The sequence below is a fragment of the Mus caroli genome, chromosome 5 (assembly GCF_900094665.2).
Source record: "Mus caroli chromosome 5, CAROLI_EIJ_v1.1, whole genome shotgun sequence".
NCBI classification, from domain to species: domain Eukaryota; kingdom Metazoa; phylum Chordata; class Mammalia; order Rodentia; family Muridae; genus Mus; species Mus caroli.
Window position 1 is genome coordinate 29,126,643 of NC_034574.1, and position 26,842 is coordinate 29,153,484.

At 48.8% G+C, this 26,842-nt stretch overlaps 1 protein-coding gene across 3 annotated transcripts in view; it reads right to left on the bottom strand.

The window, feature by feature from the left end:
* Positions 1–386: 386 nt before the first annotated feature.
* Positions 387–26,842, bottom strand: part of Zfyve28 (zinc finger FYVE-type containing 28) — a 91,843-nt gene continuing 65,387 nt past the window's right edge. For all 3 annotated transcript variants that reach the window (XM_021162370.2, XM_029477342.1, XM_029477343.1), the window contains 6 exons: positions 22,281–23,585; positions 5,093–5,244; positions 4,268–4,384; positions 2,976–3,080; positions 2,076–2,179; positions 387–1,593 (listed from right to left, as the gene is read on the bottom strand). In XM_021162370.2, the coding sequence (XP_021018029.1) occupies positions 1,462–1,593; positions 2,076–2,179; positions 2,976–3,080; positions 4,268–4,384; positions 5,093–5,244; positions 22,281–23,585 (1,915 nt within the window). In that variant the 3' untranslated portion in view covers positions 387–1,461. The remainder of the gene's footprint in view (positions 1,594–2,075; positions 2,180–2,975; positions 3,081–4,267; positions 4,385–5,092; positions 5,245–22,280; positions 23,586–26,842) is intronic.

A 26,842-nucleotide genomic window follows, 5' to 3' on the forward strand; every position in this document is an offset into this window, starting at 1 on the left:
CCCAAAAAAGTATGATGGTCATTGCTATCTGTCACAGTCTCTCTTCTCTACCCATGTCACCAGTGTGGAGTGGCCAGAGGCACCTGCTGAGCCCCTCCCCCTAGCACAAGCCAGACATCTTAGCTGCAGGGCGGGCAACAGCTGGGAGTCAGGCACCTAACAGCAGCTAGGGAACCAGACATCATTCCAAGATGGAGGATAGGCTTACAGGGGCTGAGAATAGCCAACCCCCTCCTGAGTGTTGACAGGAGGACAAGTTCTGCCGTCCAATGGTCCCTAAGGCAGAGATGCCTCAGTCTTCCAGAAGAAAAGCCACATCAGCACCAACACCATCACCTACCCGACAAAGTCAAGGACTCAGTGTTCATAGAAGACGCCAGAGCGTGTGCAATCCTTAAATAGATTTATGGAAATGGTTTTGAATTACAGCATTTAGAAAATAAAAATCATCTCAATACATAATATTCCCTCTGTTATACGCTCTCCCCACCTCCCCCACACAGAAGCCATTTTTGTGCATTTTGTGTCTTCCACTGCTGAGCAGCGGTTGGATTTTATCCTATAAAAGAAGCAGTAGGTGTGTCATCTCTCTAAAAATAAAACTGTAATCATCATTGCAACGTGAAGCCTGAGATTGAAGCCTGAGGAGGTGTCTGTGCATCTCAGCCTGTCCAGGCCGCACTGAGGTCTGAGGAAGTGGGTTAGAGTCCCAGCGGGTGCCGTGGAAGAAGGGAATGGTAGCTAAGCTGCCTGATGGGTCCAGGCCAAACACCTGAGAGCTCAGCCTATGATATCGGTGAGTGGTCAGCCCCTGCTCCGCCAGCAAGTGGCAATGGCATAGATGCCAAGAGCATGCTTACTTCCCCTGGAGACCACTATGTCTGCTTCCTACATCCCCCCTTCAAAGGGAAATGAGATGTGTGTTGTTGAGGAGGTTCTGAGGTGGGGAGGCTCCTCATCTAGGGGATGAGGAGTGTGGTGAACAGGCAGGGAGTTCTGCTATGATGTTGAGGCCCAACACCCCCTGGCTTCTGTTTCTAGATTCTTGGCTACAGAAGAGAACACACAGAATTGGCCCTCTCCTGCCTTGCTATGCACAGCTGGAGCAAAATGCTGTAGATGGGCAAGAGAAGAAAGTTCAACCCTGCCTAACCAAGTAACTAGACCTGGAAGCAGCAACTGGGCATCCCTGGGTCCCTCCTCTGAATAAAGCTGACCTCTCATTGGCCCATGCCAGGACTGGTGTCTCCACAGTGGAGAGGCCAAGGAGAGTAGTAGACAGAGACTCTGGGCCTTCTGAAACTTGGGCAGGCCTGCAGCAGCTGTGGCATGATGAGATGAAATGAGGCCCTCCTGCAGCACAGCCTGGACAGGGCACACAGCAGGCACAGCACCTCCTTCCCGGAGACCCTGGATAGGACTCTAGACAGCCTGCTCAGCTGGGACATGCCAGGCACAGCATCACATGCCCGTCTTGTCACTGTAGAAGGGTGTGACGTGGAACATGTAGCAGTGTGTGCACACACGGACAGGCTTCACCTGTCCGTAGCGCGGAAGTGGCGCCGAGTGGGATGAGCAGCGGGAACAGAAGATCTGGAAGCCAAGGAGGGATAGAGGGCAGTGAGCAGACAGGGCCTCTGTCAGCCCCTTCACACAGCTCTCCCACCCAAAACAGGCAGGAAAATTACAGGTACGAGTCTGCCTGGCCCAGACCTTGCAGTCAATAGAACTGGAGTTTTCAGGAAACTCTGGGTGGAGCTTGCCCAGTAGATCAGGCTTCTTGAAAGTAAGTAGGCCCTCCACCATAGCTACTGCAGACTCCTTCTCAAACCCCTGCCCTTTCCTGTTCTCACCTTGGAGAGACCAGGATTGTACCTGGGCACTACCTAGGAATAGACTAAGACACGGAGTCAGAGTAAAGCTCAGAACCTAGACCCAGGCTCTAACGCAAGGACCGCAAAAACATGACTGAGTTCCCAGGACATCAGCTCTTAACTTCTAAACCCTGTTGCTGTACTTGGGGACAGTCCCCATATAACTCGGGAGATGCAGAGGGCCAGCAGGGCCCCACCTACCTTACCACAGCTGCGACAGTGGTGCTTCCTGCGGATGACGGTGAAGGGAGCTTTACAGGAGGTGCAGAAGCCACAGGCCTCATCTGGCACCCACTCAGGAGGGTCTGTCACAACAAGAGCAGCAGAATAGCAGACATGGAGAACAGTCTGAGCTGGGGATAGGGAGGGCTTGAGGCCTGGCTGGTGGATGAACACCTCTCATCCTACTCCTCTGGTCTTACTCTAGGCTTGTCAGTCACAGCCAGTGTCTAGTGACAAGGTTGGTAGACAGAGTCACACCCCAGCTGCAGACCTGAGACCAGGTCGCCTGGACTCAGGATGTATGGCAGAATCAATCACTATGCCCTAAGACCTTGCCATCTCTGGTCACTCTGTCTAGCCGTCTAGTGAGACACTAATCAAGATCCCATGGATGCACTGCAGTATTCCCAAACAGGCCAGGAATCCCTTCCTTTGCTATCCAAGGGACCCAGCTTCCAGCCCACTCTGGGCAGTCTCCATGTGATCTCTCTGAAGCCCCCTCTTCACAAGGAAGGCTTCTGCATCCCTCAAAAACCCCATTAATGCCCCAGAGTGTCCTAAGGCTGCTATGTGAGACTCTTTCAGTGCAGGTGACGTACTAGGGTATTGGATATTGGCCAGATCAGTCACTTGTAGCCACAGTCAGTCCTTGTTCCCCTTCCTAGAGCTTGGACCTACTAGGCTGAGCTGCTAATCGCCAGGCTCAAGGCTTGACAGCAGTAAAGGGGCTGTGTATACCTAGTACTAAGAAGGAGGTAGAGTGGGCAGCCTTTGCCCGTGGGAAGCTGTGCCTCCAGAGATGTGCAGATGAAATGCACAGAGTGGCTCCTTCTGCTTAGCAGACAGCATGCCAGCTTCACACCACAGCTTCGCACATACCTTCAAAGTCCCCATCTCGGGTCTTGGCTGCCAGTTCTGAGGATGACACAGTCTCCTGGCACAATGCACAGTCCTCCAAGGCTGCACTCCGCAGGGTCTGAGTTACTGAAAAAGAGAGGGGAACCACTGGGGTGTGGTAGGCAATGCAATAGATGCAACTGATTGTCTTTAGCAAGCACTTGGGTGCCCCCTAATTTTCCAGCTCCCTACAAGCCCCCCAATCATCTCTCAGCACACAGAACAAGTCACCTCAGTAGGTAAGATGCCAATGCTGGCGAGGTTCTCCCTATCCAAGACTTCATTCTTTGTATAGTGTGGTGGACCCTGGGGGCACTTGGTAGTTCCTCTTCATGACCATCTAGCCCTGAGGCCCCTGCACTGGTAAGATTTCCTAGCCTATGGTTCCCAAAGCAGGGATTTAAAGCCCTGGCATCTGAGAGCCCTGCCCAGAGGATAGCCAACGTGCCGGTCCTCATCTCCAACTTGACTCATGGTTTCCAGAGGCAGCCCTGCCTGGATTGCCAGTCAGAGTCTGGCCAGGTGGCAGAGCTGGATAATGCAGAAGTTCTTCCTCACCAACAAGGCTATTCCCTGGCAGGCCAGACTTCCAGGACTACCTGGGCTATTCCATACACCCAGATACCTCACAGGCAGAAGCTCTTGTGGGAAGATATAGCTCTCCCCAAACAAGTGCCTCAGACTGGCACCAGGGGTCAGAGACGGTGTCTAGGTGCGATTTCCTACCAGGGACCCTATAGGGACAGAGGGTAAACTCCCTTCCTTGCCAAATATCTATTTACCTGTTTGTGTATAAGGTATGCAGGCATGTGAAAGCATGCACATGTATGTGTAAATATGAGAGCAAATGTGTGCCTTCAATGAGCTGAATGTATATGAACATGAGGCAGCTGTGAGAGTGGGTGTAGCTACCCTCTCCTAGAGAGACGGGGCCATTCCGCTCTTTTTCACTTGCACTGGGCTGGGCTCTGAATATTTTGACAGGTAACTATAACTAACTCATCTAGTCATCTGTTCTAGTCTAAGATGGAAAGCAAGTTCCCAACCTCTGTCTGAAGTAAAATGTTGGATGGCCTATGCAAGAACCAGAGCCAGGGACCTACCTGCAAAGTGGCATGGAGAGCCACTTTCCCAGGCTATACTCATCTCCCCAAATCAACAACCCGGCACGTTTAGTTCAGCAAACCAAACTGGGGTGTGTGGTTACCTTGGTGTGGTTTTCTATACATGGTGGCTGGCATGAGCCCCAGAGCCTGTCCTGCAAGTCTACTTACCCTTCTTTAGCTTCTCTTTGTCATCTGTTTCTGGCTTGGTGGCCATGACCTCAAACAGTGTTTTGAGAATACTTCTCAGGTCGCTAGCATAGTTCGTCTGTAGCTGGTCAGCTACACCTGATAGAAAAGTGGCAGGAAGACAGGAGACTGGGGTGAGCCAACCACACTGAGAGACCACACTGTCACACGCTGTGTAGGATCAGCCAGCATTCATGGATCAGCAAGTGCCAACCCCCAGGGAGGGGACTCCCTTGACATAAGTATAAAGTTGGGGATCAAGAGATAGGAAAGGATGAAAGCTTCCTACCTAACCCTACCATTGTTGCTCCCTGATATATAACTTATCCAGGGCTCACAGCCACAACTAAACTGTGGTGGTTGCCAAGAGATACTCACAGAGGCCCCCCCCCCCCCACATAACACTGTGCCATGGCAGTACCGGTTAACATCATAGAAACAAGGAAATCCAGACATGTCCACATTCTCCCAGTACCCCATACTACACTAGCCTGAGTAACTTTTGACCTCAGGATCACAAAGCAGACTCTGCATAGCCATGAATCCCAGTGTGAACCCCATTCCGAAGTGGTGTCCAGGGCCTGGCTGTTTTGCTCACCTGCCCATTACTCCAGCCCACCACTCCCAGTCACCCCTAGAGGAAACCCTTTCCTCCCTGTAGGGCAGACTTAGCCCCACCCTAGACTTGCTCTTCAGACCACACTGCGCTCCACTTAAGCCAGAGAAAGCTGGGACAGTCCCACTGTTCTTTCTCTCCCGAGGCACACACACTGCTTGTCCTCCGTGTCCTAGGTCTAGATCACGCACCTGAAATGCAGACAAACAGGCGGTGGATCAGGTCATGGCTGCCATGGAACCTGGACCGGATCTTCTCTCTGGTGGCCATGGGGGTGACAGGCATGGCAGCAGTGGCCACGTCCAACCTGGTGTTGTCTAAGGAGCAGGAACCAACCGTGGAGCTGATGCAGAGAGGAGAGGCAGGGCGGGTGAGTAGGGGTAACCACTAGGGACCTGTCTCACTTAGGGTTTCCATGGCTATGATAAACATCATGACTAAAAGCAACTCCAGGAAGAAAGGGTTTATTTCAGATTACAACTCTCAAGTCTCTCCATCACAGAGGGAAGCCAGGACAGGAACACAAGACAGGAACCTAGAACCAAGGTCTGAATCAGAGGCCATGGAGGAACACTGCTTGCTTTCTGTAACCTGCTCAGCCTCCTTTCTTATGCAATCCAGGCCCACCTGTCCAGGACTGGCAACACTCAGTGTTCTTGGTCTTTCTGCATCAATTACTAGTTAATAAAATGCCCCACATACTTGCCGACAGGCCAGGTTTACAGATGTGTTTTCTCAATTAAGATTTCCTCTTCCCAAACATCTAGGCTAGGTTTGGGTCAAATTGACAAAAACCAAGTAGCAGAGGGCCTCTGAGGCCTGAGGGGAGTGGGTCAGGGCAAGTCTGTCCACAAGTTCTCCTCCAAGGAGCTGAGTTGCCTGGATATGCTGTTTCCCATCACGTAAATGCATCAGTGTGTCCATTTTAAAAAACCAATGGTCTTGACAGACCCTGATCCAGTCCTGCCTTGCTCTAGCCTTTGATTGCTACTTCGCTGCACTCGCCCTTCCAGAGGGACTAATGCAACATTTATGAGAGCTTGAACATCTCCACCTTGCATCCTCATTTAGCATAATCCCTCAACTGCTATGAAGACCTTTCACCTCTCACACCATCTGTGGGAGCAGAACACGGACTCTGAAATGTGTGCACACCTGACCCCCTGAGTCTGTGAAGGGAACATTATTGGAAAGCAGATCTTTTCCAATGTAATCAAGTGACGGGTCTGGTACTGAGATTATCCTGAATTATTCAGAAGGTCCTAAATCCAAACACAAGTGTCCCTGTAAGACACAAAAGTGGAGGCACAGGAACTCGAGATGAAGAGGGGAGCACGTATCCAGAGTCTGGGATTGGAGTGATGCAGACAAAAGCCAAGGGTTCCCTGAAGCTCCTTGCAGTTGGAAGAGGCAGGAGGGACTCTCTCTGATGCTTCTGGAGGGAGAACCGTCCTGCCAGATTTTAGATTTCTGGCCTCAAGATTATAAGAGGATAAATTTTTGACAACTGAGGCCACTTGCTGTGGTACTCTGCTATAGCTGCAACGGGATATGCAAATATTCTCCCCCTCCTAATACCTGCCCCCCCCGCAACCCCCAGTGGCTAGTTTTATTAGATTTGTTCTTTAGAAATTCATTCTGCCAGTGCACAGGGGATTCATAGCCAAATCTCTGAAAAGTCAGGGCGCTAAACACTAAGTGGAACAAAAGCTACTAAACCTCCAGCAGACTGGCCACAGCGCTGAGGCAGCTGAGATAACAAGCAACAGGAAAAGCAGAGAAAAGGCAAGAGAGGAAAGGCCATGAGCTGAGGCCAAGGGAAGAGATAGAAGACGCTAGTTAGGAGCAATGGCTGCTCTTCCAGAAGACTGGAGTTCCCTTCCCAGAACCCACAACTGTCTGTAACTCCAGTTGCAAGAGATATGACTCCCCTTTTTGTGACCTCCACGGGCACCAGGCATGCATACAGTGTGCAAACAGACATGTAGGCAAGACACGTACATGCATTAAATAAGCACATGAAAAGCAGAAGGTTGGTAAGAACTAGAGAAGAGAATTTACAGGCCTTGGTTGCTGGAAGTTTCAGAGAGCTGCCAAACCTAAATGCCAAGAGTCTGTCACCCGAGGCTGTAATATTACTCCCTGTGGTGCTGAGCACACCAGCACCCAAGCATTCAGTAGTTCTGCCACCAGCTGGCCACCTCTTCACACTGCTGCCAAGGAGTGGGGCTTCTGATGTTATGCCCACTACAGTAAGCCTTCAATCAGAGTGTTTAGGGCCACAAGACTGCAGCATCTATACCCCTGAACAATGATCTCTGCTTATAAGCTGTTAGCCTCTGGATTTGCCACTCAAGTCCCCATGTCTCTGTCACTCAAGGGTCCAGGACTGTCACCACTGGGAGAGCTTTTTCTGTCTCGCAGACTCTCCACAGGCAGCTGAACGAGAGCAACTCGTGACCTCTACTGTCTCTCTGTTCCTTGTGGTGGAAACTGATTTATTTGTTGGTCTGTTTTCTATGCCAAATGTTTGTGGGTACTTGACTAGTGAGTGTACTTTAGAGGAAAGCCTGCCCAACAGGAGTGAAAAATGGTATTTGGTCTTGTTGGAGTGTAAACTACTGCAAACACCCTGGAAAAGTATTTTGGTGCCGTTAAAATAAAACTGTATAAACTCCCAATTCTATAGCTCAATGAACCATTTTCAACATCGTCCTGAACCCTCTGTCTCTATGTCTGCTGACACGACTAATCTTTTTGGCAGCATTCCATTTCCCAGAAGAAAACTGGGCAGGAGTTCAAACCTCCATGGTGAGATGCAAAGTCCTCTGCAAAGTGATCACCCACTGCCAGGGCTACCAAGGCAGGGCTGGACGGGCCCAACACAGCCCACTACAGGCATGACTTAAGTTATGTACTGTATGAGCAGGGGGAAAACACAGGGATGTGTTCATGACTACAGCCCTGGGTACAGAAGCATTTGGGAAAGGTGAGATACCAGCAACACTCAACAATGGAGGACTATACAGGAAGGAGGGGCTGGTCCTGGAAGAAGTCCTTGAGCCCAATGGGTTCCTTTGTTACTGGATGAGACACTCACAGATGTGTCTTCTGTTGACATGCTCTAACACAGCAAATGTTTACTGATACACAGAGCAAGCCTGGGAAGTTGGAGTCAGGGCTGGGCTTGCTGAACCACAGAAGCTGGGATCCTGCTGGGACACTTAGGATGAGCTCCAGGCCCCCATATCTGGATGGCTCCATTTCCTAGAGACCAGTGGGTTCCTTCACTCTAACAAATGCAGAGCCCTTCACTCTGCAGGTAAAGGCCCTGACTTCACACACCTGAGGATGTGGGCCTTGTCGACTCTGGGCTGATTACCGAGGAAGAGGAAGAGACTTCTTTTCAAAATTCCCTAGCTGCAGTTGATAGCCTCACCAGCTGAGACCAAGCTGGGCTCGAACTCACAAAACTACACCTGCCTCTGCTTTCTGAATGCTGAGATTAAAGGCACAACCACACCTGGCTCAAATGATCTTTTTTTGAGACAGGGCCTCATGTAGACTACACTGGCCTCAAACTAGGTATTGTACCAAGGAAGGCCTTGAACTCTTGATCCTTCTGCCTCTACCTTCCAAGTGCTGGGAGTACAGTCATGGCCACCATACTTGCCTAATTTTATTGTTTCAGACAAGGTCTCACTACGGAACCCAGGTTAACCTCATGATCCTCCTGCTTTGGTTTCCTAAGTGATAGGATTAGAGCCACACACTACTCTGCCCAGCTCACTCAAAAGAACTGGAAATAGAGACTCGGGCATATGTTTGGACAGAGATGTTCTGAGCATCAGTTTTCACACACCCAGAGGTAGAAACAACTCCAAAAGCCCACAAAGGGGGATGAGTATTAAAACAAGGCAGTGAAATATCGTCTAGCCTTCAAAACGAAAAGGCTCTGAGCCACACTCCACTGTCAGAAGCCTTGAAACCTGATACATGAAAGGAAGCAGATACAAAAGACAAGTCTTACAAGACTTCATTATGTGAGGGCTCTAAAGCTGGCGAATCCAAAGACACAGAAGATGGTGTGGATAGACACCAAGGCCTGGGGCAGGTACATGGAGACAGCACGAGCTTAGAAGAGGACAACTCGCTTGAAGAGGAAGGTAATGGTGGCTGACTGAGGATACAAGCAAGGTATCACAGTGCAACTCAAACCACAAGGGGCCGATGTCAGGTATTTATCAAAATTGCATTAAGTGGAAGTAAAACAAGACAAACAAGCAGGACAAGGAAGAGAAGTGAAGGCATTGAGGACAACAGGCAAGGAGGGCAGAACAGGCAGGGCATGAGCATACTGGAAATACTGTTAAGTAAAATGCCCATAAGGCAGCTCAGCAGGTAAGGGCATTTGATGCTGAGCCTGAGGACCTGAGTTCCATTCCTAGGCCTCACATAGAGGAGGGAAGAAGGGAATCCTGCAAATTGTCCTCTGGCTTCCACAAATGTACTGTGGTATGCATCCAAGCCCCTGCCTCCAAACCACAAAGTAATAAACAGCTATAGATGTTTTTAAAGCTAGAGTGCTGCCATGGCAGTGGTGGTGCACACCTTTAATACCAGCACTTGGGAGGCATGGGCAGGTGGATCTCTGTAAATGCAGGCCAACTTGGTCTAAAAAGCAAGTGCCAGAACAACCAAGGCTACACAGAGAAACCCCGTCTCAGAAAACCAAAACAAAACCAAACCAAACCAAAACAAAAAACAAAACAAACAAACAACCAACCCTAGAGTATCCTACACACACAGATGAGAGATTAGGAAATACCAAGCATCTCTTTTCTGGTCATAGGAATAAATGAAGCATTCAGTGTGGCACATTTCCATAATCCCAGCTTAGGAGAAAGGTACATTTGAGGCTAGGCATAGTAAGACACAGTCTCAATAAATAAACAAACATATACAGCTAGAGACACGAGCTCCGGGATACTGGTTAGTTCATATTGTTGTTCCACCCATAGGGTTGCAGAGCCCTTTATCTTCTTGGGTACTTTCTCTAGCTCCTCCATTGGGGGCCCTGTGTTCCATCCAATAGCATCCACTTCTGTGTTTGCCAGGCATCGGCATAGCCTCACAAGAGACAGCTATATCAGGGTTCTTTCAGCAAAATCTTGCTGGCGTATGCAATGGTGTCTGCATTTGGAGGCTGATTATGGGATGGATTCCCCAGGTGCGGCAGTCTCTAGATGGTCCTTGCTTTTGTCTCAGCTCCAAACTTTGTCTCTGTAACTCCTTCTATGGGTGTTTTGTTCCCAATTCTAAGAAGGGGCAAAGTGACCACACTTTGGTCTTCGTTCTTCTTGAGTTTCATGTGTTTTGCAACTTGTATCTTGGGTATTCTAAGTTTCTGGGCTAATATCCACTACTAGCTGCATATGTAGCAGAAGATGGTCTAGTCGGCCATCATTGGGAAGAGAGGCCCCTTGGTCTTGCAAACTTTATATGCCTCAGTACAGTGGAAAACCAGGGCCAAGAAGTGGGAGTGGGTGGGTAGGGGAGTGGGTGGGGGAGGGTATGGGGGAATTTTGGGATAGCATTTGAAATGTAAATGAAGAAAATACCTAATTAAAAAAAATTAAACAAACAAATAAATAGAAATTCAATTCCAAGAAGAGAATGAAGAGTCAGCAGGCAGCAGATGGCACCCTTGGGCCTGCAGATGGTGATGACAGCAAGAGGCTGAAAGAGGAGAGAGGTGGAGAAATGGGCCAGGGCGCAGTGGGCGTCTGGCCGTCTACCTAGGAAACACACTGCTAAGGCTCTGACGCCTGAGATAAAAGTAGCAGGCAACTTGACCTGTCCAGAAGTTAGCCAGGAGGCTCTTGCTGCTCACGCTCAGGCCCTGGACCCAGTCAGTCCCACCACCCTGGACATCTCAGTCCCCAAGAGTAAAGCTCCAGGGAGCTGAAATGGCCACAACATGGTCTGGCTCTGCCTTCTTCAGGAGTCAAGAGGTCAGGCAATACCATGGATAGTTTTGTCAACTTGACACTTCACTTAAGGCAATCACTTCCTTATGGCTGTGCTGTAGGCTAGCTTGTAGGGCATTTTCTTAATAAGTGATGAATGTGGGAAGGCCTGGCACTTTATGGGAGGTGCTATCCCTGGGCTGAGCAAGCCAGAGGGAGCAAGCCAGAAAGCAGCTCTATGGCCCCTGCATCAGCTCCTGCCTCCAGGTTCCTGCGTGCCTGAGTTCCTGCTCTCACACCATTTGATATTGAACTGTTCTATGGAAATAAACCTACCCCCACTCCAAGCTGCTGTAATGGTTTTCATCACAGCAATAAGACAGGTAGGGCAGGACACCTTTCTAATAACAAGCTCTAAAAACATCTAACTAGGTCACACCCACTTTGCAGGTCAGCATGCTATGACCATCAGGCACCTTACAGTGCTGCTTGGCTCTAGCAGAGAGTTATGTATGCTGTCTTAGGATGAATGGTATCCATTCATATGCATGATGAAGTCCTACCCTGCAAACAGCATCCTAGTGGGCATTATGAACTCAGATGAGGTCATACTAGAGCAGGGTAGGCCCTGATCCAACAGGGCTGGTATCTCCATAAACTGTGAATCAACACAGACATGCATGAAGGAACGGCAGCGTGTGGTGATGAAGGCACGGGTTGTGCATGATGTTTCCACAAGCGAAAAAATTCCAGGGATGCCTGGCTACCACCAGGAGCAGGAGGGTAGCCTAGGACAGGGTCTCCCTCACAGCCCCTGATAGAACCAGCTCTGAGACTCCCTTATCTTGACTTCCTGTTGTCAAGACTGCAAGATGGCAGTTTTCCTCTGCAGCATCTACTGCTCATTGTTAAAGAAGCTCCAAGACATTTTTTCATGAAGGAATGTCCATGACTTAAATGAACCCAATATGAACTGTACCAGGCACAGGCTGCACCCAATCGCTGCATAGCTTCTACCAAGAACCCTACAGATCCAGGGCAGAGAAGCTCTGCATACAAAAGTCAGGAGGTCTCTATTCAACTCACTCACCTCCCATCCCTTTAACTCCCTCTCTCCCCTTGCTCACTCCTCTCAGCCTTGCTCTGTGCTATCAGAGAAGCCAGGCATGATGTGGCCATAGGACTTTTCAGTATCCCTGAGCCACCATGCTCTTCCCCTGGACCCCTTTAGAAGCTTCTCCACTAAAAACTCAGGTCCTCGGGCTTAGTAGTGAGTGCCTTTACCTGTTGAAGGAGTAGCATGTTCCAGTGTCCTATGGGAGAAGCCATCCTCGACCAGGTCACAAACAGACCCTACTACACAAATCTCTTCCTGCTCCACCCCTGTCCACTACTGTGGACCCATTGTGTATTAACACAATGAGACTGTAAAACCTGCAACAGCCTTTCTTCCTCTTCTGGATCTACACCTCTTCTGGATCCCCAACACAGTAGCCTCCATGTCTGAGGACCAGACAAGAGAGTCCATACATAAGCAGGCTCTCCTCTCTGTGGGGACAATCACTTTGCAGGGACCAGACACTATATGGATTAGGATAGCAGACTAGCTTGTGGGGCTTGCAGCAGCCCCCTGCCCCTGGCCAGGCACTCTTCCTGATGTCATCATGGCACCATGAAAACACATCCAATGGTGGTTCCTCTGGGAAAGGAGTGGAAGAGCAGAGTCATCAGAAGCCCAAGATCCATATGTTATGATGAATGCCACATGCCCCCAAGTGTGACACATCCACATCACACCCCAGAGGAGTTGGCAGTGAGCTTTTTTTCGATTCATCAGTGTCAGGATCTCAAGATGAGGCCAGCCTGGATGATCAGTAAAGGTCCTTATGAGGGAGAGATTTCCCACAAGTCAAGGAAATGCCAGGAGCCCTGGGAACTTGAGGCAGGAAGGCTCAGAACCTTTAGCTGGAGTACACTGTGACCTCAGACCTCTAGCCTCTAAAACTTGAGAGTAGATGTCTGGCTTTAGGTCTTCTCTAACACTAATATGGATATGGAATCTCTGATCTCCTCCTGAGACCATCTCACAGCTGCTCGACAGTCCCCGTGAGTTACTGGTCCAGAGATGAGATCACTGAGCCCAGAGAATAGCAGTCAAATGTCCTGATGGCTAGATAAAGATCCAGTCTGTGAAACAGCAGTGCAGCTGCCTCGGGCCCCTAATACACAGAGCCATTTGCAGGGAGGGGATATTCATGCAGTGAAGAGAAGTCCACACAAACACAGCACGCTTAAAGCGTTTGATGCCGTCAAAGGAAATAGTCATACCTAACATATAATTATAGCTTAAGTCGTTTAGGGAAGTCGGAACTTGTAATCAATGTTTATACATCTAGGAAAGTGCTCTGCAAAGAGTGTTTACTGTTGCATTCATTCCACAAATTGAACAGCAAAGAGGTGGTCTTGATTCATGCTTCTGTGTGCACGCTTTAAATGCCACAGCACCTGGAGACCAACTGCAGGAAACGAAGGAAGACAGCTGAAGTCTCTTTAAGAGAAACAGCACATGCGTGTGTGTGCGTGTGTGCGCGCACACACACACATACACATACACACACACAGGATGGAGGGAGGGGCTTCTGGTGACATGGCAACTGTCACTACAGATTCTAGCTGCCCCTACCCCCATTACCTCTGCCAAGCCTCTCAGGGTGACTTGGAAGGAAGGTGGGTCCTCACTTCCACGCCACCATTCCAGGCTAGGGACTACAACCCTGAGAGGGTGGCTGACGCTGAGGGGACACCATCCCCAACCCTCTGAAATCCCCACACCTCCCGCTCCTCCCCTCCTTGCCACTCAGAGGCTCTCTCTGGGACAGGGAAAGGGTCAGATTTCTCATCCGCATCCTACAGTTATCAAAAGATAGCTGAGAGGCAGAAGCAGCACTGTGGGACAGCAAATAGTCCTGAATGTGACAAGGCAGGCACCAGGTCCGCCAAGTGCAAAATGAACTAGGCTCCGTTCCCTCTGGCGGCCTGACATCTCTGGCTTTTGAGAGGGGCGGGCCATTCATCTAGATAGGAACATTCTTTACATTTTCAGTTACTGCTGACCAAGACCACATATTCAGGTTCGGCTGAGGCTAAGTACAGAGTGCCCTGCCTCAGGCATGCCTGTCTGAAGACACGGAGCCAATTAGCCTGTGAATTGCACTCACACCCATGTTGTGATGCCATGGTGGGACCCCCATGAGGTAAAGGACTCTCAGAAAATTAGACAGTCTGAGCTGAAGGTTGCCAGGCATCAATAGCTATGCCAGGGCCTCCGTTTATTTAATCCACAGAGTGGAGAAGTGATGCTGTCTGACCTTAAGAGAGGAACGCTAAGCTCACACTGTAGAGGAATGAGCCTTTGATGCACACTCTCTAGACATGGGGCTGAGACATCATAGATCATCAGGATAATGGGGAAGAGAGAGTTGAGGCCACCAGGAAAGCCATTGAGGCTGCCTCAATCTGCCATTGTCAAGGTGGGAGCCCTCTGAAGACCTAGCTAGGACAACAGAATGAAGTTGCCCCAGCACGGAGTGACCAAAGGTCTACTCATGCTCTGTGGACATTGCTCTCATGGCAAGATAACTGATCCTAGACTTCCCAAGGCCTGTGCTAAAAGTATCTCCACAACTGACTGTGAAAGTATCCAGAAGAAACACAGTAAGCCAGACTCCACAGGCATACACAAGGCTCTGATCACTACACTCGCCCCTGGCTATCCCAGGGAAGGAGAGACATGGACATCAGGTGGGCCTGAGAAGCCCCATCCTCAGAGCCCAACCTTGATTATGACAGTGATAGCATGGTCTCTATGAGGAGGCCAAGCCTGCAATCCATCAGTGAAGGCCAGTGGGCTGTGACCTAAGGGACACATGGGTAGGGTCAGCGGGGAAGGAAATCCTATTCATGCTGGTAACCCGTTGTGCCAAAGATATGTGAGGCTGAATCCACAGTCCCTCCTCTACTGGATTGAGTGCAATAGTGCCCAATATGGAGATTGCCTCTAAATGGCCACATATGCCACAACTACTCTTGTGGTTCTGGTCTACTCACCAGGTCCTGAGGCCATTTGCCCTGCCCAGTTTCATCTGTCTATCAGCCTACAACACTGTTCACACTTTCAGGAGACACCTAGTCTCAGAGACAGAGTCAAGACCAGGATAGCACTCACCCCAGCACTCAGAAGGCCCCATTACTATGGTATGGGACTCTAACCTCCACATCACTACTTTTTAACTAAAGATGCAATATGTGTGTACACTAAAAATGTATGGAGATGCAAATAAACAAAAAGTGTGTTTACATATGTAATGCACACAATGTATATGTGTGTGCATGCAAGCACAGATACAATACACTCAGGCACACACACCAAACATACTGCCACTCTTGTCATGCATGCCTGAGCTTCTGCTGCTTCTACACATTTCCTAGAAACTGTGAGGCAGCAAGTGGGTGAGCTTGGCTGAGGCCTTCCCTGGTCACACTGCAGTTTAAACAGGAGAAGCCTCTTCTGCAGCCTGCTGTCTGAGGATGGGCACCTTTGACTGCATGTGATCTACATTAGCCTTCTTTCCCTTGCTTACTTGTGAGTCTGTACTCCCTCAGGTAGGAAGAAGCAAGAAGACTGCACTGGAAATGGTCTTGCTTCATACGGATGGAGCACCTGCTATATGTCTTGCTGAGAACTAAGAGCCAGGACTAGCTTTCAACCCTTCTCCAGAACAGCACAGGACATGGAGCATATACCATAAGGCTCAGTACTTCAGGCCTGGACTCTGCCAAGCCATATTCTCCAGGAGCCTCCTCCCAACACAGCACCTTCCCCACACCCACTGATACCCAGATGAGGATCTGAGGTTCCCTAAGGGAACCATCACATATGTGCCCTCTAAAGTGGGGACTGGACCACTACCAGCATACACTGGGGCTACGTTGGGCAGAAGACAACAGGGCAGACACTGCAGAAAAGATGGAGGGAATAAGAACATTAACAATGAGATTCCAAGTCTCAACAGTGCTAGGGCTAGCGACATCTGAAGGCCCATTGCCTTCCTGCCCACAGTGCTGCATTTCCACTTGGCCTTGAGCCAGGGCATTTCCCTAAATGAGGATTCTAAGTCCTATCCAGATACACGGGAAATGCAACAACATGCTGCGTGGGACTGGTTAAGAGATACTGTGGATGGTTCTAGCACGGCCACTGCAGCCATCCACCACCAGGGGGAGCCATAGAAATGCCTGCTAGAAGGCAGCCACAGATCCCCACAAGACCACTCTGGTAAAGTGCCCCATTGGCTCAACAAAGGCTGTAACTGGAACTGTGCTAAAGGCGTGGTGTAAGGTGTGTCTGAACTGCAGCCCAGAACTGTAAGCTTGTTTAAACAGTGTGGGTCTTAGTTTTTGTTGTTTTGGTGGTTTTTTGGGTTTTTTGTTTTTTGTGGGTTTTTTTGGTTTTCTCTTTGTTTGTTTGTTTGTTTGTTTTGTTTTTAAAATTTTTTTTTAAATTTATTTTCTTTTAATTAGGTATTTTTTCATTTACATTTCAAATGCTATCCCAAAAGTCTCCCATACCCTCCCCCCACACACACATTCCCCTCCCCACCTACTCCTACTTCTTGGCCCTGGTGTTACCCCGTACTGAGGCATATAAAGTTTGCAAGACCAAGGGGCCTCTTCCCAATGATGGCCCACTAGGCCATCTTCTGATACATATGCAGCTAGAGACACGAGCTCCGGGGGTACTGGTTAATTCATATTGTTGTTCCACCCATAGGGTTGCAAACCCCTTTAGCTCCTTGAGTACTTTCTCTAGCTCCTCCATTGGGGGCCCTGTGTTCCATCCAATAGCTGACTGTGAGCATCCACTTCTGTGTTTGCCAGGCCCTGGCTTTTTTTTTTTTTTTTTTTTTTTAAAGACAGGGTTTCTCTGTGAAGCCCTAGCTGTCATGGAACTCACTATGTAGACTAGGCTGGGCTTGAACTCAAGAAATTACCTGACTCTGCCTCCCAAGTGCTGGGATTAAAGGTGTGAACTACCACCATCTGGCTGACACACACACACACAGAACACAGGCTCTGCCTCCCAGGTCAGCAGGATGTGTAGTAGGTGCCTGTGTTGGTAAAGAGGGGCACACCTTGGAGCATGTTGTGTATGTTGTGTATGTGTAGGTCAGTGTTTCTCTGGAAAGATTTTGACCTCTATGATGCTGATTCTAGACCCTGGGGTAAAGTCTAAATAAAAAAAAAAAAATGAAACTGCCCAGGACTAACCTAAAACATAAATTGAAAATATGGTGTAAATAGACTATGTCCTGTGACACAATACCATTTCTATTAGAGTTGTGGGTTTGGTTGTTTTTTAAATTTTGTGTGTTTTGCTTGCATGTGTGTATTGCATGTTTGCTCGGGGCATCATAGATGATTTAAGAGGGCACTGGAGCCCCAGGATCTAGAGTTACAAAGTTATGAGTTGTCATGTGGGTGCTGGGAACTACATCAAGGTCCTCTTGAAGGGCAGCCAGTGCTCTAATCACGGAGCCATCTCTCCAACCCTAGAGTTGTGTTTAAACACATCAACTTTGTGGAGAAATACTCACAGCATCAGTTTCACTATGAAGAATAATCAAAACTATTCATAAAATGTGGGAAATTTTTATTTACCTCTTTTAGTCTTTTTAGTGTTTCTAGAGTTTTTACAATGATCGGGGACCACACAGAGGGAAAAAAAAGGGACTAGTGTAGTTTCTACAGCAAACATCCCTGCATGCTCAGGGTGAGAGATGGGCTTGAGTGGGTTCTGTCCTCTGACAAGCAGACAATGGAGCTGACACCAAGGAACGTTTTGAGTCAGGAAGCTAAGGCTAGGTGGGAGAAAACCAGCTTTCTAAAAATGTCAACTTTTCCCCAAAACATTAATCTCTGACCACTGAACAGATAGGAAAGAAGCTAGCAGAGAGGAAAGACCATTCCAGGAAAGAAAAGGAAAGAAGTTCCAGAACACTCACTCAGCAGGGTGAGGACATCCACGCTGACTACTCACAATGTCCCACCACCCTTGATGCTGGGGCTGGTGGACTCAGCCAAGGACAGAAGAGCACCCATGGAGGGGCTTCTCCAGCAGGGCCTGCACTCTCAGCCGTAGGCCCCTCTGCTGCCAGCATGTGTTAGTCCCTTGGCAGGAATGACCCTTGATCCTTGTGGAGTCCTTCTACTTGACTAGTAATACATACTCCAGGGATGTGGAGGGCTCCAGCCTCAAATGCAGGTCTCTTGCCACGGCTCCCTGCTTTTCTTCCATTTTCACAGAGGTGGGACTCATACACGGGACAGAAACTTGTGAGCACAGGGCCTGCCACTGTTCATTACGCTTCCCATGCCACATACAGAGGCACCTGCCAGATGATGGGTGAACCCCGTGATCAAATTGGAACAGCAGAGAAATGGATCCTGCTGCTTGCAAGAGTGAAGGTCACTATCCCTTCCATGGACACTGAGGTGAGGCAGACATTAGCATCTGTCTCCCAGATGGAGAACTAGAGTTGAATCATAACCCACTTGTGATGGATAATCTTGGTTGTCAATTTGACTGCATACAGAATGTAACTTTTTTTTTTTTTTTTGGTTCAAGACAGGGTTTCTCATAGAAGGTAACTGAAACCCAAGAGGCTGGGCACTCCTGTGAGGAATTTTCTTAATCTGATTATTTCACCTAAATCTGGGCCACATCTTCCAGTGCCAGCCCACAGAAAAGGACACAGAAGAAGAAACCTTTGCTTTTTGCCTGCGTGTCCTCACCCTCACTGGCGAGTTCACCTACCCTGTTGCTGAGGAACTCCTTCACCGGCAATAGAAACAACTTCTTCAGGATTCCAACGCAGACTGAAGATCAGCTGCTCCCCAGGAATCCTTCAGGACCATAGCACCAGATTAGGACTGCTGAAACAGCCAGCCTACAGACTGGACAACTACCAGTTCTCAGCCTTACCAGCATGAGACTTTGGAATACCCAGACTAGGTCCTATATAGATATATCCCAATCTAGTACAGGGATTTATTTTATATACATATGCATATATATGTATATAATTTTAAAACATAATAAGAATTGAAATTCACATACTTATAATGTATATATGTGATATACATACATACATACATACATACATATGTATACATACACACACACACACACACACACACACCCTATCTTGCTCTTTCAGAGAATCCTAATATACCACCCTGTGCATGAGACTACATGTCATAAGAAAGCTCTATCACACTGCTGTTACACTAACCAGACCTCCTGACGTCTCATTCCACATTTCAGCAAATGTTCTGCCTGTGTGTGACTGGCCTCTTGCTTCTGTTTTTGAAAACACTCTGCTGGTCACCTCCTTGCAGGGCCTGAAAGGCCTGCCACATCTACCTGGTTCCCTGGTGGGCTCCAGCACTTGGCTTGGCCCCTGAGGGATGTGCTCATGACACAGAACACTCGCCAGTACTCCTACGATGGTTCTGTCAGTGTTGGGTCAGGAGTGACAGGTAGTTGTAAGCAGACCTCTTCCAGCTCCCTAACGCACAGTGCTGGGCTGACAAGCCTCCTTCTGAGGGCCTGGCCCCTTGCCAAGTGCTTCCTCTTCAGACCCGTTGCATATTCTAAACCGACTTCCAGGATGATGGGAGGTCTTCTGGGCCACCAGGTAGGTTGTCTCGCCTTTTCATAGCTGAGTGTTGAGTGTATACTGAACTGGACTGGGCTTTAATGTAGAGGCATGGATGGAGGGCCCTTCCCAGGGCAAGTTTCCAGATGGTAGATGTCTTCTGCTGTTACCTGAACAAATAAGAAACAGAAAAGATAAAAAAACAAAACAAAACAAAAACAAAAACAAACAAACAAAAAAAGAAAATCCCACACCTCCCCCTGTCAAGGAATTTACAGGGTTCTTGAGTCAGCCTTGTAGAAAAATAATTCACTCACCAGTAAACAGAGCAGGAGGTGTCTAGGTAGCCATCAGCAGTCTGAGAAGTTAATTCATTCCATCTGACATGGCTACGAAGCTGGGGCTGCCTCCAAGAAAAGGCTTTATGGAAGCAGAGAGACATCTGCACCAGCTGGCCTCGGCAGCACCATCTACAACAGCGGGAGTGCGGATGGAGGCCTGAGCGAGTGCACACTGGCCCAACCATGTCTGGGCTCAACTTTTCAGTAAAGGAAAGTGGGGACATCTCCACAAAGCTCTGGAAAGGTCTTGGCTAGAGGTCAGGGGGCAAGGTGAAGAGGGTACGGAGCTCAGAGCCATCTATCTACCTGGTATCAGGAGTGTGCACCCTCAAAGTCTACCTCTGAGCCTCAAAACTTTAAAGAGTAAAGTCCCGTTAGGCAGTCTTCTTCACATACATCTATTTGTTTAACTTTGTCTAGAAAGAATGCAAATATTCTATGTAGTTATAAAGTTAAATGTAAGCGGTAGTTTCTATAAACTGAATGCAAAGTCAAGGGGGAACATTTTCAAGTGACTTTGGTTCTTGTTTGTTTGCTTTGGTTTTGAGACACATTCTCACTCTGTGGTCCAAGCTGGTTTCAAATTTGCCATTCTCTTGCCCCAGCCTGCCAAGGGCTTAAATTATGGGTACTCACCCAACAAGTCATTGACTGGCTGCATATTAATAGATTACACCCTAAGAATAGAAAGTTGATTAAAAATCATTGACAATTTGAAGGAGTTGAACCCCTCATTATGCCCTCACACACACACACACACACACACACACACACACACACCACTTGTAGGATGTATGTGATGTATGTAACCTTGGGTATGTGGAAAATGGTTAGTTGACATACAACCTCCATGTTCTACTATTAGAGACTGAAAAATAATAAAAACACATGTCCACACAAAACTGGAAGTAGAATTTCTTAGCTGCATGATTCTTGACAGAAAAACAAAAAAACAAAAAAAAAAAAAAAACAAAACCCTCTTACAGATGGATCAGCTGTGAAGGGAGAGAAACATACCATGGCCACGCCGCATACTGGGGTGACACAGCTGAGAAAAGGAGTGAAGTCCTACTGTAGCAGCAGTGTGGAAGACCTTTGAAGACACTGTTCAGGAGAAGATGAGGCGCACGGAAGTGCCTGTACTACATGGCTTATTTTCAATGTCTACAGATCATGTTTGCCAGAAGCAGATTAGAGGTCGCCAGGGCGTGGAAAGTAGGTGGGTTTGAAACTTCTGCCATCACAGCCAGGAGCAGAGCAGAGAGCTATGTAGTGAGTGGGAGAACACTCAGAACTATGACAGACACAGACCCTGACCAGCTCTCCCTTGCATGCTTCCAGGAAAAGTGGTGACTGTTGGCTGTCTAGGAAGAGGTGAGGGACAGGAAATGGGCATCTGCCCTGGATGCAGAGGCTCTGCCCCCTGGGTTGAAGTACCTTCCTTTTCCATATGCTCCCTATCTTGTCCTTTACCTTGTCCCAACCTGTACCCACCCATGTGTTAGTATCCAGGACCTCGAGACTCTTCCACTCCTGCCCTCCATCCTTGCCTGCCTTGCCCAGGTAAGTCTCCACAAGGCAGGGTTTTGAGGACACCACAATGTATAAAACCACTCAGGATGGGAGATGTCTTTTCTTTGCCCCTCCCTCTTGCCCCAACATTACAGATAAATACACAATACAGTCAAACATACAATACAGTCAACACCAGCGATGCTTGTCAAAATCTGCAATGGACAGAACACTCAGGTGAGAGGCAAAGAGAGAAGCCTCAGCTCTAACAAGGAATGTCCCATCCCTCGCTGACATCACCAGGCAACGGTAGAGAAGGATCTCCGCGGGAAGAGCCACAGGGAACAGGGAGAGCACAGAGGTAAGGAAGGGCAGGAGGCATACGGATCCTGCCCAAGAAATTGCCTCAAGAGCTCAGCTTGACTCTGTACACAGCCAGGGTTTCTGTGAATCTCTTCTCATTTGTGTGAGCCCAGTAGGTATGGTGGTGAGCAAAAATCAGCGGACTGTGTGCTTAGCTCCCACCTACGCCCACTTACTACGTCAGGGGTAGAATAAGCTACCAAGATGAAAGCGGGGGAGCTCTGTGCCGGCATTACCTGAAAGAATCACTGGGCCCCTGGAGATCACTGATAGTTGCTTAGCTTAGTGCAGGATGGGTACCTGGGCAGTACATACCTCATCCTCTCAGGCGTCAACTGCAAACCTGCCCTGGGTCCAGAGCCTGTTTGGTGGCCAAGAAACTCCAAGAAGTATCTCAATGCTTTAAAAATCAGACAGGACATATCCTGGATGCAAAAAAGAGATAAGTCTGGTCTCTAGAACAGAATCGGCCCTTACCTGGAGCCCAACAGGTGCTGGCGTTCTGTCTGGGCCACATCCCCTCTTGGACTGTCCCCGCTGACCACAGGGGACTTCTCAGGGTCCTGCTTTCTGGCCTCTGGCTCTGGCTGGCCTTTGACCTCACCCTCTCCTTGCAACCTGCTCGCTGTGTCCACCTGAGGCCCTGAGGTGTGTGCCAGGCACTTGCTGGAAGCAGGGGCTTTGGGCTCCTGCCTGTTGGAGGCATCTTCTGCAGGCAGGGTGACATCAGAAGGCTGGGCCTCATCTATTCTCTCAGGCTCTTTGTCACCACCCTTGGCTAAGCTTACAGAAGGGTTAGAGGCACTGATGACACTTCCTGGGCCACACTTCTCCCGCAGGCGCTCTACAGCATCGTCCCTGCTGTCCCCACAGCTCCCACAGCACACACAGGAATGGAGGAGGCAGTTGGTGGCTGTAGTGCTGAGTTTGTGTGAATTGTCCCCTGTCCCCTCTGCCCTGGGCTCCAAAGGGGAAGTACCATGGCCTGGGGCTTCTTGGGCTGCCACAGCTGAGTCCTGGGAAGTGGGAGACTTGGGGTTGAAGATGACTGTGGCTGACAGTTTCATTCCCCCGGTCCGGTGTGCAATCATCTCTGCAGTCTCAGCATCCTCTGCGCTCACCTCCCAGCCGTCCAGGTAGAGCTGTGAGTCTAGGCAGCTGCAGGAAGTGGAGCCCACGAGGCTGGCCAGCTTTATCTTGTCACCCTCAACATTATTGTTGCTCCAGTCTTCCTCCTTTACCAGGGCAGGTGCCTCGACCCCCACCTCTCCACGCTGGCCATCCTGTCCTCTCTGCTGGGTATTACCCTGCGTCAACTCAAATGTGTTCCCTGGGGATTCAGGCCTGGCAGGAGACTCTGTCACCTCCACATCATCCATGAAGAACACCCTTTCCTCCTCATCGCTGCCTGATTTCAGCCGGGCTCTAGCTGGAGAGGCCTCCCCTCGAGGGCTAGCCTCTGAGCCTGGCCTATGTGCCGGGGACTGGCAGGCACTGGGTGGTGAAAGCAGAGAAGACATCTCATCCCCGGCCCTGTGGACCATGCGGCTGAGCTCCTCCAACTCCTGATCATCATACTGCATTGAGCAGGCCAGTTCTGCCTCTGGGTTGTTGGCACTGGCTGAAAGTGTCTCCTCGGGAGGAAGAGATGCAGAAAAGGTGGGTGCCAGAGCACTGGGTGCCTGGGCGTCTGCCCGGATGGGGAGCTCCACGTCCTGAGAAACACAGAGGCTCCGCTCCAGTGTGTGCAGCTCCTCCTCGGTCAGCGCCTGCAGCAGATCCCTACAGGGGTCAAGACAGAGACTAGGCTGAGGGTCTCGGCTGTCACAGCTGCCTCTGCCGACAAACAGCAGAAGCAATCCCACCCACACTGAAGAGTCAGGCAGCATCCACTTGTGCTTGACACTCACTGTGCCCTCCACTTCAAAAGGAAACCTGGTCGCCAGCTCCCTCCTATACCACGAGGCGTGGAAGTGTGAATAGCTGTAACTACATCTGTAAATTATATTTAAACATGAGATTCTGGAATCACTTGCTGGGAGTGCCAAGGCCTTGGCTAGATGAGAATGTAGCTCAATGGTGAGCATTTGTCTGCCATGCATAAGACCTTGATCGTAAGAATATTGAGACTATATTAATAAAAGCTGTTTTAAATTTTTTATTTATTTTTATTTTGTGTGTAGGGGTGTTTTACCTGCATGTATATCTATTTAACATGTATGCCTGGTACCCATGGAAGCCAAAAGAGTGCATCAGATGCCTTGGAACTGGAGTTACAGATGGTTGTGAGCCACCATGTCGGGGCTGGAAATCAAACCCTAGTCCTGAGGAAGAGCAGCAAGTGCTCTTAACTACGAGGAGCGATCTCTCCAGCCCCAGTACAAACCTTAAAGCAGTGCTTCTCACCTTCCCAATGCTGTGCCCCTTTAACACAGTTCCTCGTGCCGTGGTGACCCCCAACCATGAAATTATTTCATTGCTACTTCATAACTGTAATTCTGCAACTGTTGTGAATCATAGTGTAAATATTTGATATGCAGGATACCTGATATACAACCCCGAAGAGGTAACAACCAACAGGTGGGGAACCTCTGCTTTAAAGGATGAAATCAATACACAAGTTTATTACCTAGGAATTTGTACCTTTTTAAAAAGAACTAAATAGTACTAAGAACCAGCCATATTTCTGCCAGACTCTGGACACCAATGGGTTTGCAGGGAGAAGGCAAGCATGGCCCAGCCTTTCCAGGTAAGTGAGGCAGCTTCTAGGTGAGTGAGGCAGGTTTAAGCATTTGTACAAACAATGCACATTCCACAGTGATGACAACAGATAGGAAGGAAACACAGCCAAGGAGAGAGCAGTGGGGCCCCTGGCTGAGTTTGAGATGGTTTCCTCAAAAAGGGGACACAGAGGCAGGGGTTTGGGAGGGGAGGAGGGAGGAACAACTGTGGTCAGGATGTAATATATGAGAGAGAAAAAATAAAAAAGAGAAAGGGACACTGAAGCTGAGCCTTGAGCATGAAGGCTGGCTTTGTGACAGGGACCAGGATGAGCCTAAGGCAGGGCCAACAGAACAACTACATGCTGTCCTCTACCAGGGAACACCCAGGATGTACTTGAAGTCGGCATCCCATAGTGAAGGTTCCAATGTATCTATGAACCGGCAGAAAGGTCCATGTATTTCTCAGAATTGTGAGGCTTCTAAAAAGCATCCAGTGTCAGAGGCAGGATTCCTCCCCTTAGTCTGTTGGTCAGGAAGATCCCAGAGACCCTCAGGACGATTCAGGATTCAGGCTGTTGTCATTGCTTTTGTTTGTCCACTAAAACTTAATGATAAAGCCATATTGTTGATTGCACAAAGAAGCCCTGGTAGGTTGACTATGCGCCATGGTATATGGGCAGCACACTCAGTGTGTTCCTAAAAACAACCCCCAAAATGAATCAAACAAAAGACATGGTATACAATTTTGAAATTGTCAAAGACTACATTAAAATATTATATCAAGGAAAGAACTGTAATGCTTCTCGAGTTTCCTAATCCAAATACAATCACAGACGGTGTCCATACCCCAAAGTACTCAACCAGGATCCCCAGTATACTCCCACGCCTCCAGTCTCCCTAGCTGCTGCCATCTTGGCTTCACAAGCAGACACGCTTTTATCTGTTGTTATATAGAGAAATGAGAATCTGCAGCCTACAGGCTCCTGTGGCAGACACTGTCCACTGATATAAATGTGTAGGTGAGTGTCGAGAATATACTGACATAAAAGTACTCATTGTTTATCTGAAATTCAAATTTAAGTAGGCATTCTGTTGCTGAATCATTGTATCTGGTAAGCTCAGGGCATTATTGTGCTTTCTGTTGCTATAAAAACTCCCTGACTAAAGCAACCTGGAAGGGTAGGGTTTATCTGGCTTACACTTCCATGTTACAGTCTGTCATTAAGGGTACACTTGGAAGCAGGAACTGAACCAGAGGCTATGGAGGAACACCTTATGGCTGATTCAGCCTGCTTTCTTATATAACCGAGGACCACCTGTCCAGGGGTGGCCCCACTCCCAGTGGGCGGAGCCTTCCCATGTCAGTCATCAGTCAAAAAAAAAAAGCCCACACAGATTTGCCTACAGGCCAATGTGATAGAAAGATTTTCTCTATTGAGGCCCCCTCTTCCCAGATGACTCTAGCTTGCGTCAAGCTGATAAAAAACTAACCAGCATACTCAAGAAGAAAGATTCACTCGCAGCAAGACTCACTGTTGTAGATCATTCACTCTGAAGGCTACTGTCTTCTGTTCTGTAAACATACCACGTATTGATCCGTCTACTGATGAGATCTGGCTGCCACAGTCGGGCACTGCCGCATACCTCTCCATCATGTGAGTGTCCACCACACAGGAAGAGATTACTGGCTCATAGCGTTGCTGTATGGGCTGCTTTTCTCAATGCTATGACGAAAAAGCCTGATGTGGGGAAGGGACAGGTGGGCTTATTTTGGCTTGTGGTTTGGGGGGATACAGTTCAGCATGGCAGCTGAGATATGAGTTAGATGCTCAAAATGCATGTGCAGTCAGGAACCAGAGACAGACATACTGGCTTTCTCTCCTTTTCCTTTTTATTCAGGCCAAGATTCCCAGCCCTGCTATATAGTGCTACTCACATTTGGGGTGGGTCTTCTCTAGAAACTCTGTGAAAGATGTACCCAGCAACATGTATCTTAGGTGACCCTAAATCCCATCAAGTTGATAATGACACAGTCAGTAACAGTTTGGACACAATGAGTCTGTGGCCTCGGGCGGCAGCTCTGTCCTGGGCAGTACAAACATGTCCCCCTGGTGCATGCGCAATGGGACCTCATTCAGCATTGTACTGGCTAGTTTTGTGTCAACTTGACACAGCTGGAGTTATCACAGAGAAAGGAGCTTCAGTTGAGGAAATGCCTCCATGAGATCCAGCTGTAAGGCATTTCCTCAATTAGTGATCAAAGGGGAAAGGCCCCTTGTGGGTGGGACCATCCCTGGGCTGGTAGTCTTGGGTTCT